The sequence below is a fragment of the Peromyscus leucopus genome, chromosome X (genome assembly GCF_004664715.2).
Source record: "Peromyscus leucopus breed LL Stock chromosome X, UCI_PerLeu_2.1, whole genome shotgun sequence".
Classification (NCBI taxonomy): domain Eukaryota; kingdom Metazoa; phylum Chordata; class Mammalia; order Rodentia; family Cricetidae; genus Peromyscus; species Peromyscus leucopus.
Genome location: NC_051083.1, coordinates 102,850,135 through 102,864,955, shown reverse-complemented (window position 1 = coordinate 102,864,955; position 14,821 = coordinate 102,850,135). Strand labels below are relative to the sequence as shown.

The window sequence follows — 14,821 nt, the reverse complement described above, 5'->3', positions numbered from 1 at the left end:
ACTAAATTTAGAAAATACACATTAATGGACTATTCAGTTGAAATGTGCTCATTTTACTGACCTTCATCTCTTACACTTTTAACCTTATTTATAGCCCGTTCACCATATTCCTCAGCAAGATGCTTTGCTCTCTTTACTGATTTTCCAAGGAATTTCTTTAGTTGAGTCCTGAAGAAAAAGACACAAAAACGTATTGACACAATTTTGCAAAGTGAACTATCCAGACAAACTTAAGAGGTATCTTTAAAAACATTAATAGTAGGTATTCAAGTTCTCAGATTCCTTGGTTTTTTAAATTTATTTTGTGTATATTGGTGCTTTGCCTGAAGGTATGTCTGTATGAGTTATAGACAGTTATGAGCTGCCATGTGGGTGTTGGGAATTGAACCTGAGTCCTCTGGAAGAGCAGCCAGTGTTCTTAACTGCTGAGCTATCTCTCCAGCCCCATCAGATTCCATGTTTTATGGAAAGAACATATTCAAGTCAATATCCTTCAAAGAAAATATATATGAATATGATTTCTCCCAATTAACAGTTATTATATATTTTAGAGCCATACCTTTCAAGTGTGAATAATAATTGACTGGCAATTGTGGGGTAGGGAGAGGCATGTTTAAGCAGATCTATGGGGCCCCATCCTCAGACAATCCCATCTGGAGAGTTGTGGTGAAGCCATAAATATGCAGTTATAATTTTGAAAATACTACTTTAGAGACTTGTCTCTAAAAATACATTTTACCAACAAGAAGGAAGGTTTAAAAAAGTCATTTATGCCTGGTGGTGGTGCATGCTTTTAATCTTAGCACTTGGAAGACAGAGACAGGTAGATTTCTGTAAGTTCAAGGCCAGCCTGGTCTACAGAGTGAGTTCCAGGACAGCCAGGGCTATACATAGAAACCCTGTTTTGAAAAACCAAAATAATAATAATAATAATAATAATAATAATAATAATAATAATTGATCTACAAAATAGAATACCTGGGAAGTCTAAGAAGACCTATTGTGTTTTCTCTTTCATCTGGGTATTCACAGAAATAAAATTAGCCTGAGCTTTCCCAGTAGACACCCCTAAATCCAACGTTAAACAAGCATCAAAGCTTCTCTAAACAAGTTTGAATTCTTCTCTTTTCAATTAAAAAGATATGAATGTCTCTCAACAGCAGAATGGATAAATAAGTATTGGTATAAACTACACTCCAGCACTGATTACTAATTTCTATTTATCCAGTGGTAGGGTGCTTCCTTAGCATGTGCTGGTCCCTAGTTTTGACTCACCAGCATTGTCAAAAAATGATAGAGAATCTTGATAATAATCTGTGAGATTATTAAAAAATTTCATTTTCTATTTTATACATATCTGTTATTCCTTTCAGTCATCAGAAAACAAAGACGATAAACTATTTTTATAGTGCTGGGGATTGAGCCAGGGCCTTGTATATGCTAGGTGAGCATTCTACCATTGAGCTATGTCCCCATCTCCACAAAACCAGTTTCTAGAACCAAAATAAGGTGTCGACTCTAAAGTTATAGTTTATGGATAAGTATAGGTTCACTACAATGATGTTTAGTTTTAATTGCTAATTTGACACACTCTAGAATCACCTGAGAAGGGAGGCTCAATAAGGAACTGTCTAGATTGAGCTGGCCTGTGAACACATCTATGAGGGGATTATCTTTATTAATGGGAAGACTGTGAGTGACGCCATTCCCTGGGTAGGGGATCTTGGATTGTTTAAGAGTGAAGAACTCGAACTAAGCACTAAGTGCAGGTATTAATTCATTGCTCTCTACTCTTCACTGTGGATGTATTATGACTAGCTGCTTCAAGTTCATGCTGCCTTAACATTCCTGCAATTATGGGCTGTGAGCCAAATACACCCTTTCTTTCTTAAGTGGCTCTTATCAGGGTATTTTATCATACCAACAGGAAATGAAACTATGATGATTACTATTTAAAAGCCAAGAAGACATTTAAATCATTGTAGATGTGACTTTCTAAAATACAGACTTTTTGCTTTTGTTTTTTTGAGACAGGGTTTCTTTAGATAGCCATGGCTATTCTGTAGACCAGGCTGGCCTAACACTCACAGAAATTCTGCCTACCCCTGCCTGCAAGTGCTGGGATTAAAGGTGTATACCACTATGCTCAGCTATAGACTTTCATGACTTTAAAGTAGTACTGAACATTTAGATTTCCTTTCATTGATGAATAGGGCCAGTTACCACTCGTACTATTCTCAGGGCCTTTTGAACAGGATTCACTTAGGCTCAATTATCAGTTGCTTCCTCAGATTTCAAAACAACTAGTTATGATTCAGGAAAAGTCAGAACCATGGGCCAATTTCTTCTGGTTACTGGCTGCCTTATTGGTTTACCCCATCATTCAGTGCAAATATTTCTATGTTCTATGTGTATCATGGTAAGAGAAAGGGCTGGAAAGAGTTACTGTATACACAGACTATTGTGCTATGTATGTGTCCTTTTATCATTTTCTGATTACAATGCCAACTTCTATGTCATGATTTGCTGCTTCTCTGTTACTTTAGAAGCTCAGGTACTAGATGACTAGATTTAAGAAATGATGTATAAATCAATAATGGGACTGAATAGACCCATTTTTTTTTTTTTTGGTTTTTCGAGACAGGGTTTCTCTGTGTAGCTTTGCGCCTTTCCTGGAGCTCACTTGGTAGCCCAGGCTGGCCTCGAACTCACAGAGATCCGCCCGGCTCTGCCTCCCGAGTGCTGGGATTAAAGGCGTGCGCCACCAACGCCCGGCAGACCCATTTTTTTTAATAGATTTTTTTTTCCTAGAAAAATGAGCTTTAACAGGGCACAGAGATATATACCTGTAATCGCAATACTCAGGATAAAGAAGAAAGAAGTTGTGAGTTCATGCCAGCCTGAGCTGGTGTATATAGCCATATAGTGAGAACTTACACAAGAAAACCAAAGTAGAATATAAATGAGCTTTAGGGCATACACTATATGACGGCTCGCCTGGATGTTTGTTTCCTGACAGTTGTTACTGTTAGCCAACTTTCAAATATCTGGTGTTAACATATATTTGCATTTTTGGCACATATTTTCTAAATAGTCTTACTTCCCTTAATATACACAAGAAAAAAATCAGACTTAAGTGGATCATTCACTTTGGACTTTATATGGCAATATTGCCAATTTAGTGACTCATGCATAATCAGACACAATCCATATGACCACCATTATACTACGTATTTGTGGGGGTAACAGAAGAATCATATGATCATAAACTTTTCATATCATATTGTTTAACTGTTTAAAATGTGTTTACTTTTGGCTCACCCTCCTTGAGGATCTATAGGGAGCTAGTGGCTACTAGGAGAAATATTTCTTCAGTGTAGTCACTGATAAGTTGCCCATGCTCCTGTAAGTAACTCTTATTAAACTCATTAGGTAATTTAAAACAAAACAAAACAAAACATACAAATAAACAAAAACAACCAGGCAGTGGTGGCGCATGCCTTTAATCCCAGCACTCAGGAGTCAGAGGCAGGTAGCTCTCTCTGAGTTCAAGGCCAGTCTGTTCTACAAAGTTAGTTCCAGAACAGCCAAGGCTACACAAAGGAACCCTGCCATGAAAACCCAAAAATAAAGAGTAAAAAAGACAGAAAGTAGAAGACAAACTAGTTAGAAAGAGAAAGAGGATCAGTAGGAGTGGGGGGGGGAGAAAAGGTAATAGGGGTGAATATGATAAAATACATTACATACATGTATGAAAATGTCATAATGAACAACATGTAAAATATATGCTGATAAAATGATTTGCTTTTAAAATTAGAAAATGGCATTAAGATATCATGCTAAAGAGAAAAAAAATAAGTTATGTGGCTATAGACTTGTTATTAACTGGAACAGTTAGGAAGAATCTCACATAATTTATGTAGAAATATAAAGAGACTTTGGAAAGATGAAGAGAAGGGGGAAGAAATCTAAGGACAATGATGTTCTACTCACAATTCTAGAATCTACGATGGAAAACAACACAAGGATGATACAAAATATACTGGTCATTTACTTTATGTCAGATGCTTTACAGGTGACCTATATAAACATAAGAAACTTGTAATCAACCAACAGAAGGGAAGGGATAGTGTGGGGTAGAAATTTAACGTGATTAAAACCATTTGGAGGGAGACCACATATTCCATTCCAAAGCAACTCTCTCAAGCTGAAAGAAATTATGAGAAAGTTGTTACTGAAATTAAATGGTAGCAGATATGTCCGAGCAATATGGCAAGGATTGATCCTCTTAGGAATTTTCTGGTAGATCAATGTGTTGTGATGGCAATTAGTAGGAGTAACAGAACAACATTGGGATGCTGGTAATATAAGGTAATAGTATCATGTTAGAAGCCCTGGAATGAGTTTAACTATGAATTTAATGAGATAAATCTCATTAAGTACCTGCTTTACTGAAATGTAAAAAGTGGCCAAGAACACTTTTATATTACATTTTTTGCTAAAAATAACCTGGCAATTTTCTTACTTTTCTAATAAACATTTAAAAAGAAGAAAGCCCTGGCGAGTAACTCACGTTTTTTGTTTTAACCTTCCACCGTCGGTGTCTGCTTGCTGTGACTGTAACTTTTCTTCATCATCAGACTGTGTGGCATCATTGCTACAAGAAGGGAAAGTCATTTTTTAAAAATTCTCTTTTCAAAAATATCTTCTTGTATTTATTATACAGCAACCAATCAGAATAAGAAAAATGACCCCGGTATGTTTATATAACTTCAAATTAATGAATAACCTGAGAATTACTAAATGGTTTCCAAGATTAAAGACTGGAATCTTAAAGCAAGATACAATGTGTAAAATTTAAGTGAATGCAGTTTAATAGCTTATAAAAATCCTACTATATCAAGGTTGTGTATATCAACAATAAAGTAACCTGTAGATAGCTTTTTCTTGGTTCATAAGGTACAATATATATATAAACTTAAGAAAAGTTCTCGCTTATCTAGAACTTATTCCTTAGGCTCTCATTACATCTCATAACAAGACTCAATGGTTCTGCTCGAAGCTGCTTTCCCACTAGAATACACAGTATGCATACTCAGACAGTGAAGTGCTAAGGCCGCCAAAATGGCTCAGGTGGGCGGGCGTTAGACTGAAGGAAGTGAAGTGCTAGAGGACTGAGCGCTCCTCACACATGGCTTTTTAGACGGCTTTGATCCTGTCTCTGGAATAAACCATTTCAATGACAAGAAACTAAGTAGTGTGAATTGTAAGATGTAGAATAGTCTCCACAAGTAACTACATAATATGACTATAACAGAGATCAAAGGTAAAGACTATATTCTTGAGCTAATTTTACTTTTAGATTAAAACAGAGGAGTGAGTTTAAATAAATACGGACAGTTGCAGTTCACAAAGTTAAATCATCACCACCACACCGAAATGTTATAAAAGTTAAATAACATTAAGTCATACCTTACATACTCCTTTGTCCTTCTCATGATGTGTAGAGTGAGAGGATTAATACCTGTTGGCAACTTCTCTTCAGCAAGACTTAGAGGTATTTCTTCTCCAGTATCTAGGTTCTTAATCATTACACTGGCTAAAATTTCCTGGAGGTAAAAAAATAATATCAAGATGACTTGCAACTTAATTATCTTTAAAAATTATTATTTTTAACTATTTGCTTATATGTATGTAGTGTGTGTGTGTGTGTGTGTGTGTATGTGTGTTGTACACAGAGGCCAGAGGTGCTGGATCTCCTGGAGTTGGAGTTACAGGTAGTTGTGAGTTGTGGTGCTGGGACTGACTCAAACTTAGGTTCTCTGGAAGAGCAATAGAACTCTTAATTGCTGAGCCATCTATCCAGACCTTATCTTTTTTGAGTCTACAAAATCCTTAAAATTTTAAGTTAAGGATTTTCTAGATAGTCACTACTGGGAAGAATAATCTTAAATATTTACACTGAGATATAATTCTCACACCATAAAATATTACTCCTTAAAACATGCAATTCCATGGCTAATAATACATTTATAGTTCTTAATTGATCATTGAATTATAATATTTGACTACTCACAAAGGAAATCACCTATATTGACTGTCAATCCCATTTAATTTTTTTCTCAGTCTCTGGTAATTACTAATCTTTCTGTCTGTATTGATTCATCTATTTAGGACATTTCATAAATTCAATAAAAAAATATATGTATAATACATACACACACACACACACACACACACACACACACACACACACACACTGTATCTGTATTCTTTCATTTAGCGTGCTATTTTTAAGGTTTATCCAAATACCAATATCACATTCCTTTTAATTGCTAAAAAATATACCATTGAATGGACATACTACATTTTATTTAAGGATTCATCCATCAATAATACATGTTTGGGCTGTTTCCATTTTTTGGCAGTTATGAACAATGCTGCTGTGAATATCTGTACATTTCTGCATGGATATATTTCCATTTTTCTTTAGTATAAAAATAGGAATGGAACTGCTGGGTCATAGTGACATTAACATTTTGAGAAAATGTTAAACTGTTTTCCAAAGTATAATTTAGAAATATGTATTATTTTATTTTAACATATTTGAGAAAGGGTCTAGCTATGTTGGTCAGGATGACCTCAAACTAATGATCTGCTATCCTTGTATTGAAATTATTATTGTATACTACCATGTCTAGCTTCCTAAAAAAAAAAAAAAAACAAAAAAAAAAACAAACCCCTACTTTGTTTTAGAACTTCATTCTGAATAAACTGCCAATAAATACATTCTAATTTTTATTTTATATGTATGGTGTTTTGCTGCATCCATGTCTGTGCATCACATGCACATAATTTCTGTGGAGGCCAGAAGACAGCATTAGATTCCCCTGGAACTGGAGTTACAGACAGTTGTAAGCTACTGTGTGGGTTGTGTGGGTTCTAGGAATCAAACCTGGGTCCTTTAGAAGAGCAACCATTGCTCTTAACTGCTGACTCATCTCTCCAACTCCTCACTCTTAAGTTCAAAGGTAAGAAACCATTATAGGGTTAGGGAAATTGCTCAGCAGATAAAAAGACTTAAGGCCAACTCAGAAGACCTGAGTCCAATCCCCAGGACTTACACAGTGGAATGAGAGATCCAAGTATTACAAATTGTCCTTTGACCTCCACACGTGTAACGTGGCATGCATGTACCCATAAACACACACACACACACACACACACACACACACACACACACGTAAAAAAGCATCTGAACTACTACACTTATTTTCAAGCTCACTTTCTATAAAATACAGATCCTGTTTTTTGTGCTGTGTGTGAATGTGCATGTGGTACTGGGAATGGACTTTATGAATACTAGCAAAAATACAACTGAGCTACAGCCCCAGATGTTTCTGTCTTTCTTTCTGATTTAATGTCTCAGAAAGTTACCAGGCTGGCCTTGAACTTACTCTGTAGCTCAAGTAGACACTGAACTTGTGATCCTCCTACCTCATCTTCCTGAGTGCTGGGATTATAGGCCTGCTTTGTCATCAGCCCATCTTGGATTCTGCTTTTAATGTAAGCATTCCACCACATATCTTTGTGAAATGGTAACTTTCCACCAGAGATTCAAACTTCAATATATAAATAAAATCACAAATCTAAGATACTCTTAATTTTAATGATTTTGGCCTAAAAGTAATTCATTATGTATGTCAAAATAACTAAACAAGTTCAGTATTCCTAGTATTAAAATAATGCTTAAAAAGATGGAAATGCTGATTTCCTGGATTTAGTCATTATATACTGTATCAATCTATCAAACCATCATATTACAACCCATTAACATGTATAAATGTGAAATGTCAATTAAAAAATACAGTAAGTTGTATGCAACATGAAACAACAGCATGTTAATCATTTTTAAGTGTAGTTCACGGTCATTATGTACAGTTAAGTGCTATGCAACCAACACCACAATCCATCTCTAGACCTTTATCATTTTCCCATTATGATTTTTACATTTCATGTTTTTAAGAACAAAAAAATTGAATTCTACCTCATCAGTGAGCTCTCTCCCAGAGTTGGATCTAGGTCTCTGAGGGCCCATCACTTCACCTGCTATGGTCTGCCCATCAGGTGCTTTTCCATTTTCCTAAAATTATAAATATATAAACAGACAGACTGAATCAATTTCTATAAATTTTAATTATTTATTACCATGCATGCTTCTACAAAATTCCACAAATCAGAAAAAAGTCTACTGAAAATGATGTTAATGATTCCATTTTAGTCCTTTATTATTCTCTGCATGTTGAAAGACATTAGACATCAAAACGACTGCTGCCCATAAAATTATGCCTTAGTAGTATCACAAACAAATAAGTACTTTATTTGAACCCATCCAAAACAACAATTCTCTACTAAGATTGTAATTAATTCAAGCCATATGTGGATATTGCTAAAGAAGGGTTAGGACAACTTCTGTTTATGTGAAAAGCTAGACAACAAATATGTTAAAAGTTTCACATACAGCTGTTGTTGCATATTCTTCTACATTTAAAAAAAACACCGGGTGGTGGTGGCACACGCCTTTAATCCCAGCACTCGGGAGGCAGAGCCAGGCGTATCTCTGTGAGTTCAAGGCCAGCCTGGGCTACCAAGTGAGTCCCAGGAAAGGCGCAAAGCTACACAGAGAAACCCTGTCTCGAAAAACCAAAAAAAAAAAAAACCAAAAAAAAACAAAAACAAAAACAAAAAAACAATACTTCAAAAAGGAAAACACCATGTGGATCTTAGAAAAACTGGCTGCTTGTGACCTCTACTGCATTGTTAAAACAAAATGGTAATGCTACACTTCAGGTCTGCTAACCCTCCTCACCTCAGCTACTATATCAATTACCTTAAGTTCCAGAATTTGGCTGTGGTAAAATGTTATGCAGTTCTTTTGTACAGCCCATGGCCTAATACATGAATTGTTTTATGTCTAGGAAAAGGAACTTATAATATTAAAAATAGAAGCAGCTGTTTTTAAAATACCTATAACCTGCCACACACTTGGCATATATTAGCACCTTTCATTCTTGCAGAAAACCTTCAAGGTAGATACTTTTCCCACATTTTATCAGTGGGGCATCTAAGAATCAGATGCTAAATAGTTACCTAAACTCACTAAACTAGTTAGTAGCCAAGTTAGAAAGGGAAGTGAGGTGGTCAGGCATGGAAGACAAAGAAACATTTGGCTTAGAGAAGAAAAATGGTTTCAATAATTAAGTCAGCTAGTTGTATAAAGTTTGAGTTAGCCTATACCAAATATAATAGTAATTCACCAACCTGGGCAGTAACTATTTTATCTCCACTTGTAGCACTTGCCAAATCGAGAGAAGGCTGAGACTCTCTAGCTGTACTCTCTGAAACCACATTTGTAGTAAGGAGAGAATCAGATGTAATGTTGTCTTTGGGTACTGCAATGATAATAATAATAGTAACGATAATGAAGGTATTACTAATAGAGCAATAATACCAACAATTTTATACACACATACACAAAATTAATAAAGAAGTACTTTTAACCTGTATTTAATTCTTATAACAAGCCTATGAGAACAGTGGCTTTTATTATTCTTATTTTCTTTATTAAAAAAACATGGTTCAAATGAAGTATTTAACATCTTCAAGACTATGCAGTTTACAAATTCAAAGATCTAGGATTTAAATTTAGAACTTTTAAAGTCTTCCACTCCCATTTTCTTTCTACCACTCCCACATCAATTCTTAGAGGGTAAAAAATGTAAGTCTAGAGTCTGCCAAAGTATTCAGCAATATTATTTTAACTTATGACTAGTATAATACCTTTCACTTTTTGCCAACTTACTCAAAAAATAATTTATATATCCTAGCTATTAGAGTGGTTTTTCTTTAGCACAAATTGAAACAAAAGCAGAAAAGTTAGCTGAGAATCATAGCAAATGCCTATGCTTGAGGAAGTAGAGGCCGAAGATCTCCACAAGTTCAAGGCTAGCCCAGTCAATAGAGAAGTTCTATGCTAGCCTGGATGACATAAAAGGACCCTATCCCAACCAAAATATTTCCCAACTAAAATATTTCCCAACCAAAATATTTCTCAATTAATACTTGCCATCCAGATCAGGTGTTTTAAGAGCCTCAAACTCCAGTTCACTTTTCTTTTTTCTTGGTGGTGGCGCAGGTCGGGCTGGAGGTGGGGGTCTAGGAGGTGGGAAATTAGTTGGTGGAGGTGGGCGTGCAGGAACAGGCTTCTTTGTACTGGCTACTATATCAGGTTCTGGAGTAAGGTGCCTTGGGGGTTTGGCGGGAGCCGCTTCGTCCGCAGTAGCAAAATCTTTACTAGATAGAGAGTCTGAGGATGCAGAATCTAGAACATCGCTTTCTTTGACTTCCACTGCTTCCTTGCTCAATATTTCGGTTTCCAGGTCTGAAATATCAAGCTGCTCAGTTGAACTCACATCAGTTAAATTAGCAGTTTCATCTACTGTCTTCTCACAGGTGTCAGCAGAAGGAAAACATTTTTGTGTTTCTGATTCAGTTTCTTCAAACACATTTGGACTGTCCGCCTGTTCAGAATCTTGTTGTAGTTCATGCTCTATGGATAGTAGTCCAGGTATGTTACTAAAATCTGTCCCAGCCACAGAAGGACCGGCAGTAGCCTGATCAGAGAGTTCTTTTCCTTCGGGATCCAAAGACTCATCTTCCAATTGTAGTACTTTCTGACTCTCCTCAATAATACTATCAATTATCTAATGAAAAGTTAAAAAGCAGTTTTTTTTAAAAAATGCAGCTATTTACAATAACAAAGCAATAGCTAATTAAATATATGGCAGGCAATGTCTGTAACACTTCATTGATTGTAATCTTTACAACAAACTTATGAAGTTTCACTCCTATTGTCATCATTTTACAAATGAAGGAAGTAAAGCATACATGGACCAAGTGATTTGTCCAATGTTTTTGAGTTAGTCAGTCATAAAAATGGCATAAGCCCTGGAAGTTTGCTTCCAGAAACTATATGCTTCCACACTGTAATAGGGAACCTGTGTTAGTATACATTATCACAAAAGTTCAATGAACCCTGTAAGCTGAAGCCATATGTTTTCTCATGAAGACTCCAAATGTCAAGAGTTCATGTACATAGTCCTGCCAAACTAGTTGCAGAAACTCCCTGCTGTCTCAAGTTGACAAAATCATGAGAACAAAATCCACCTAGGTTAGAATTGAACTTGTTTCAGTCTGAATTCAAGACTACACCAGAAAAGTCAGCAGATACAAGGGGACGAACATATTTGAATCAATTATAAGGCTTCATTCCTCAGACTGAGGGCAGGTCTATGCAAAGAGCTCAAACATCCAGCCCACATTGCTCCCACTCCCCGTTTCTTACATCTAAGTGAAAAATACACACAGGTGGTCTATGCCTTCAAGTAATATTTAGAAGAAAATACATGGTCAGTTTTCTTATTAACTAGCATATTAAATTCTCTGATTCACTCATTCTTCTACCTACCAACCCTGGATTCCGCTTTTTCAATTCCCCAGCCCCAGTAAATTAAGGGGATGTGTCACAGACCTGCCCTGGTCAGTTTTTTTTTTTTTTTTTAAACAATTCCATCCTAGTAGAACTGGCTGTTATTGCTGTTCTGTAAGAAGTTTGTCCCACCATGTCTGGTTATGTTTACTCAAATTCATCTACTAAAATGTAAGAAACTTCCAAGCAGGATAGTTAGTATTATTTTCCTATGGTCTTTAGCAATTCATGTTAAATCAGTGTTAAAAGGCTAGAGCTTTAGAAGAGTATTAAGCCTCACTTTATGTCCCATAGGATTTTCTCACTACCTTTTCAGCTTCTATTTAAACTCTCCTCCCAATCACCTTTCAGGTATTAACTACAGGCAGGATAAATTGTTTAAGTAAGTAACTGATTCTTTTAAAGGGGGAAATTAAAAGCTGGGGTATTGATGAAATGCCTGTAATGCTAGCACTTGAGTGGCTGAAGGAGGAGGAGGAAGAGGAGAAATATAGCAAAAATGAACAAGTTTCAACAATACAAATGGCTAAATATAATTTAAAATGTTTGGTAGAAGCATAGTAATGATGAAATATGAAGGACATATAAACAGGGTAAGAATAAAAAATTCTATCTACATTGTAATCAGGAAGTAAAAAAATGTATGTAAATGGTTGAGAACCAAGAATGAATCATGGAAAAAAAATCAAAGAAACTGTTACACTACAGAATGGTGAGTTTTTTCCTATTTTTAAAAACAGTTCTATTTCTGCTCTATATGCTAATATACAAGAACAGCTCTTCTCCCTGAAGGGGTTTTTCTCTTCTATAGAAAATGGTATGATTAACATTAAAATTCATAGTCTGTTATATTTATAAATTTTATAAGGGTAGAACAGCGTTCTTCATTGACAGCAAGTTTGCCACAAATCCATCCCAGATATGGAGACATTTTCGGTTATCATGACTAAAGGATGGAGAGAATGCTACTGGAGTCCAGCTAGGTAGAAGAGTTCTATAATGCACACAATAGTTGCTGCTTCCCTTCACAACAATGTATGTGAAGAATGCTACTGTTGAAGAAGCTTTGAAGTAGAGAATGAGCTGTTTTGCTGGGCTCTAGAAACTTAGTGGCTAAAACAGTGCTCATGGCCCAGAAAACACACGACATTTGTCTAAGTAAATGAATAGAACTATCTTTTTCCTTGGAATTTATGCTGATAGTAAAAACAGCTCATTTTCTAATGGTTTTTTTAAAATGGTGTATATGTGTAGTACATGCAGAGGCTAGATAAGGATACCCTGTGTCTTCCTCCATACTCTCTACCTTATTTGTTTGAGACAGGGTTTGCCACTGAACCTGATTTGCTTCCTGGCTTACAGGCCAGAAAACTCCTGTTGGGATCAACTTGTCTCCATTCCTTGCACTCCCAAACACAAGCATACAGGGTCATGACTAGCTTTTTTTAAAAGATACATTCTAGGGGTTTGAACTCAGGTTCCCATACTTAAACAGCAAGTGTTTTTGCCCACTGAGACATCTTCCCAGCCCCAGCCCCAAACTATGTACCTTGCATTCAGTCTCTTCTTATGAACTAACTTCTGGAGCATCACAGCACTGATTATTTAAAAGGCATCAAGGACTCTATCAATGTAAGGACTTCCTGCTATCTCTGACTCCTAAAGCTATCATAATTTGCTACAATGAGCCTTTCAGTATCTGTAAATTCTATTTTTTTTTTGTTGCTGTTGTTGATGTTTTGAGATAGAGTCACTATGTAGCACTGGCTGTCCTGGAGCTTGCTATGTAGATCAGGCTGGCCTCAAACTCATAGAGATCTGCCTGCATCTAACTCCCAAGTGCTGGGATTAAAAGTGTGCAACATGATGCCTGACTCAGAATCTGTAACTTTTTATTTTTATTTTTATTTATTTTTTTTTTGTTTGTTTTCGAGACAGGGTTTGTCTGTGTAGCTTTGCGCCTTTCCTGGAACTCACTTGGTAGCCCAGGCTGGCCTCAAACTCACAGAGATCCGCCTGGCTCTGCCTCCGAGTGCTGGATTAAAGGTGTGCGCCACCACCACCCGGCTCAAGAATCTGTAACTTTTAATAGTTAAGTCAAGATTAGGAACTCCTAAACCATTAAATACAACCATATTTTGCTGTTGGTGTTAATTGTTTTGATTTTTTGAGACAGAATCACCCTTTGTAGCCCTGGCTGACCTGGAACTCACTATATCCACCACAGAGATTAACCTTCTATGCCTTCCAAGTGCTGAGATTAAAGGCCTGTGCCATAGCACTTAGCAGCCATATTAAACAAACAAACAAACAAACAAACAAACGTTTCAAGGATAAATTACCAAGTAGATGATGACACGACTTCTAAAAAGCCCCATGTGCCTTTCACCATAAAGCTGATGATGCAAAAATCATTTGCTAAAACAATCAGTATGTACAGAACAGTATGCCAAAACAATACACAACACATTCTATTTTAAATGCATCATATAAATTTGATATCCTCTATAAACTAATGTTGACATTATATCTTTCCAACCTTTTTAGATACATCTTGTCTCAGTTCTTGTACAGGGGACTCATTTCCAGCTTTGTTTGATGTATTCTCTGTTTCCTGTTTAAAGAAAGAAATAAACAGACCAAATGATGACTTTTATTTAAAAGTCTCCTCAAAAAGGGAGTAAAAGGGGGAAATACAGCATTCTTAAACCAAAGAAGACATGAGATTGTCCTTAAACAACTAAAACAAAAAGTAATAATACCAAACAAAGCAAAGAAACATAAAAGCTATGAACAGAAGACAGTATGCCAACTATGACACTGTGATTTGCAAAAAAAAAAAAAAAAAAAAAAAAAATCAGCAAATTTAAATGTGAAAAATTGAGCTTAGTTTTCAGCAAGGAAGATTTATTTTTACATGTATGGGTATTCTGCCTGAGTGTATCTATGTACACAATATGGATGCCTGTAGAGGCCAGAAGGCACTGGATCCTTTGGAACTGGAGTTGCAGATAGTTAGGAGCTGCCATGTGGGTGCTGGGAAGCAAAGCTGGGTCTTCTGAAAGAGCACCAAGTTATCTTAACTTTAAGCCATCTCTCCAGACCCCTGAGCTTACCGTTTTAACATTAAAAAACTAATAGAGGGCTGGTGAGATGACTCAAGAGGGTAAAAGTGCTTCTTACAAGCCTGATGACCTGAGTTCAATCCCTGGAACACATAGCATGGAAGGAAAGAACCAACTCCTGCAAGTTGTCCTCCGATCTCCTGAGTTG

The 14,821-nt window shown here is 36.2% G+C and overlaps 1 protein-coding gene across 3 annotated transcripts in view; it reads right to left on the bottom strand.

Annotated features, from left to right (window-relative positions):
• The window catches only part of Wdr44 (WD repeat domain 44), a 99,404-nt gene that overhangs the window by 33,835 nt on the left and 50,748 nt on the right, over positions 1 to 14,821 (bottom strand). For all 3 annotated transcript variants that reach the window (XM_037199301.1, XM_037199302.1, XM_028887296.2), the window contains 7 exons: positions 14,088 to 14,162; positions 10,127 to 10,763; positions 9,322 to 9,452; positions 8,048 to 8,143; positions 5,473 to 5,609; positions 4,574 to 4,657; positions 62 to 168 (listed from right to left, as the gene is read on the bottom strand). In XM_037199301.1, coding sequence (XP_037055196.1) covers positions 62 to 168; positions 4,574 to 4,657; positions 5,473 to 5,609; positions 8,048 to 8,143; positions 9,322 to 9,452; positions 10,127 to 10,763; positions 14,088 to 14,162 — 1,267 coding nt within the window. The remainder of the gene's footprint in view (positions 1 to 61; positions 169 to 4,573; positions 4,658 to 5,472; positions 5,610 to 8,047; positions 8,144 to 9,321; positions 9,453 to 10,126; positions 10,764 to 14,087; positions 14,163 to 14,821) is intronic.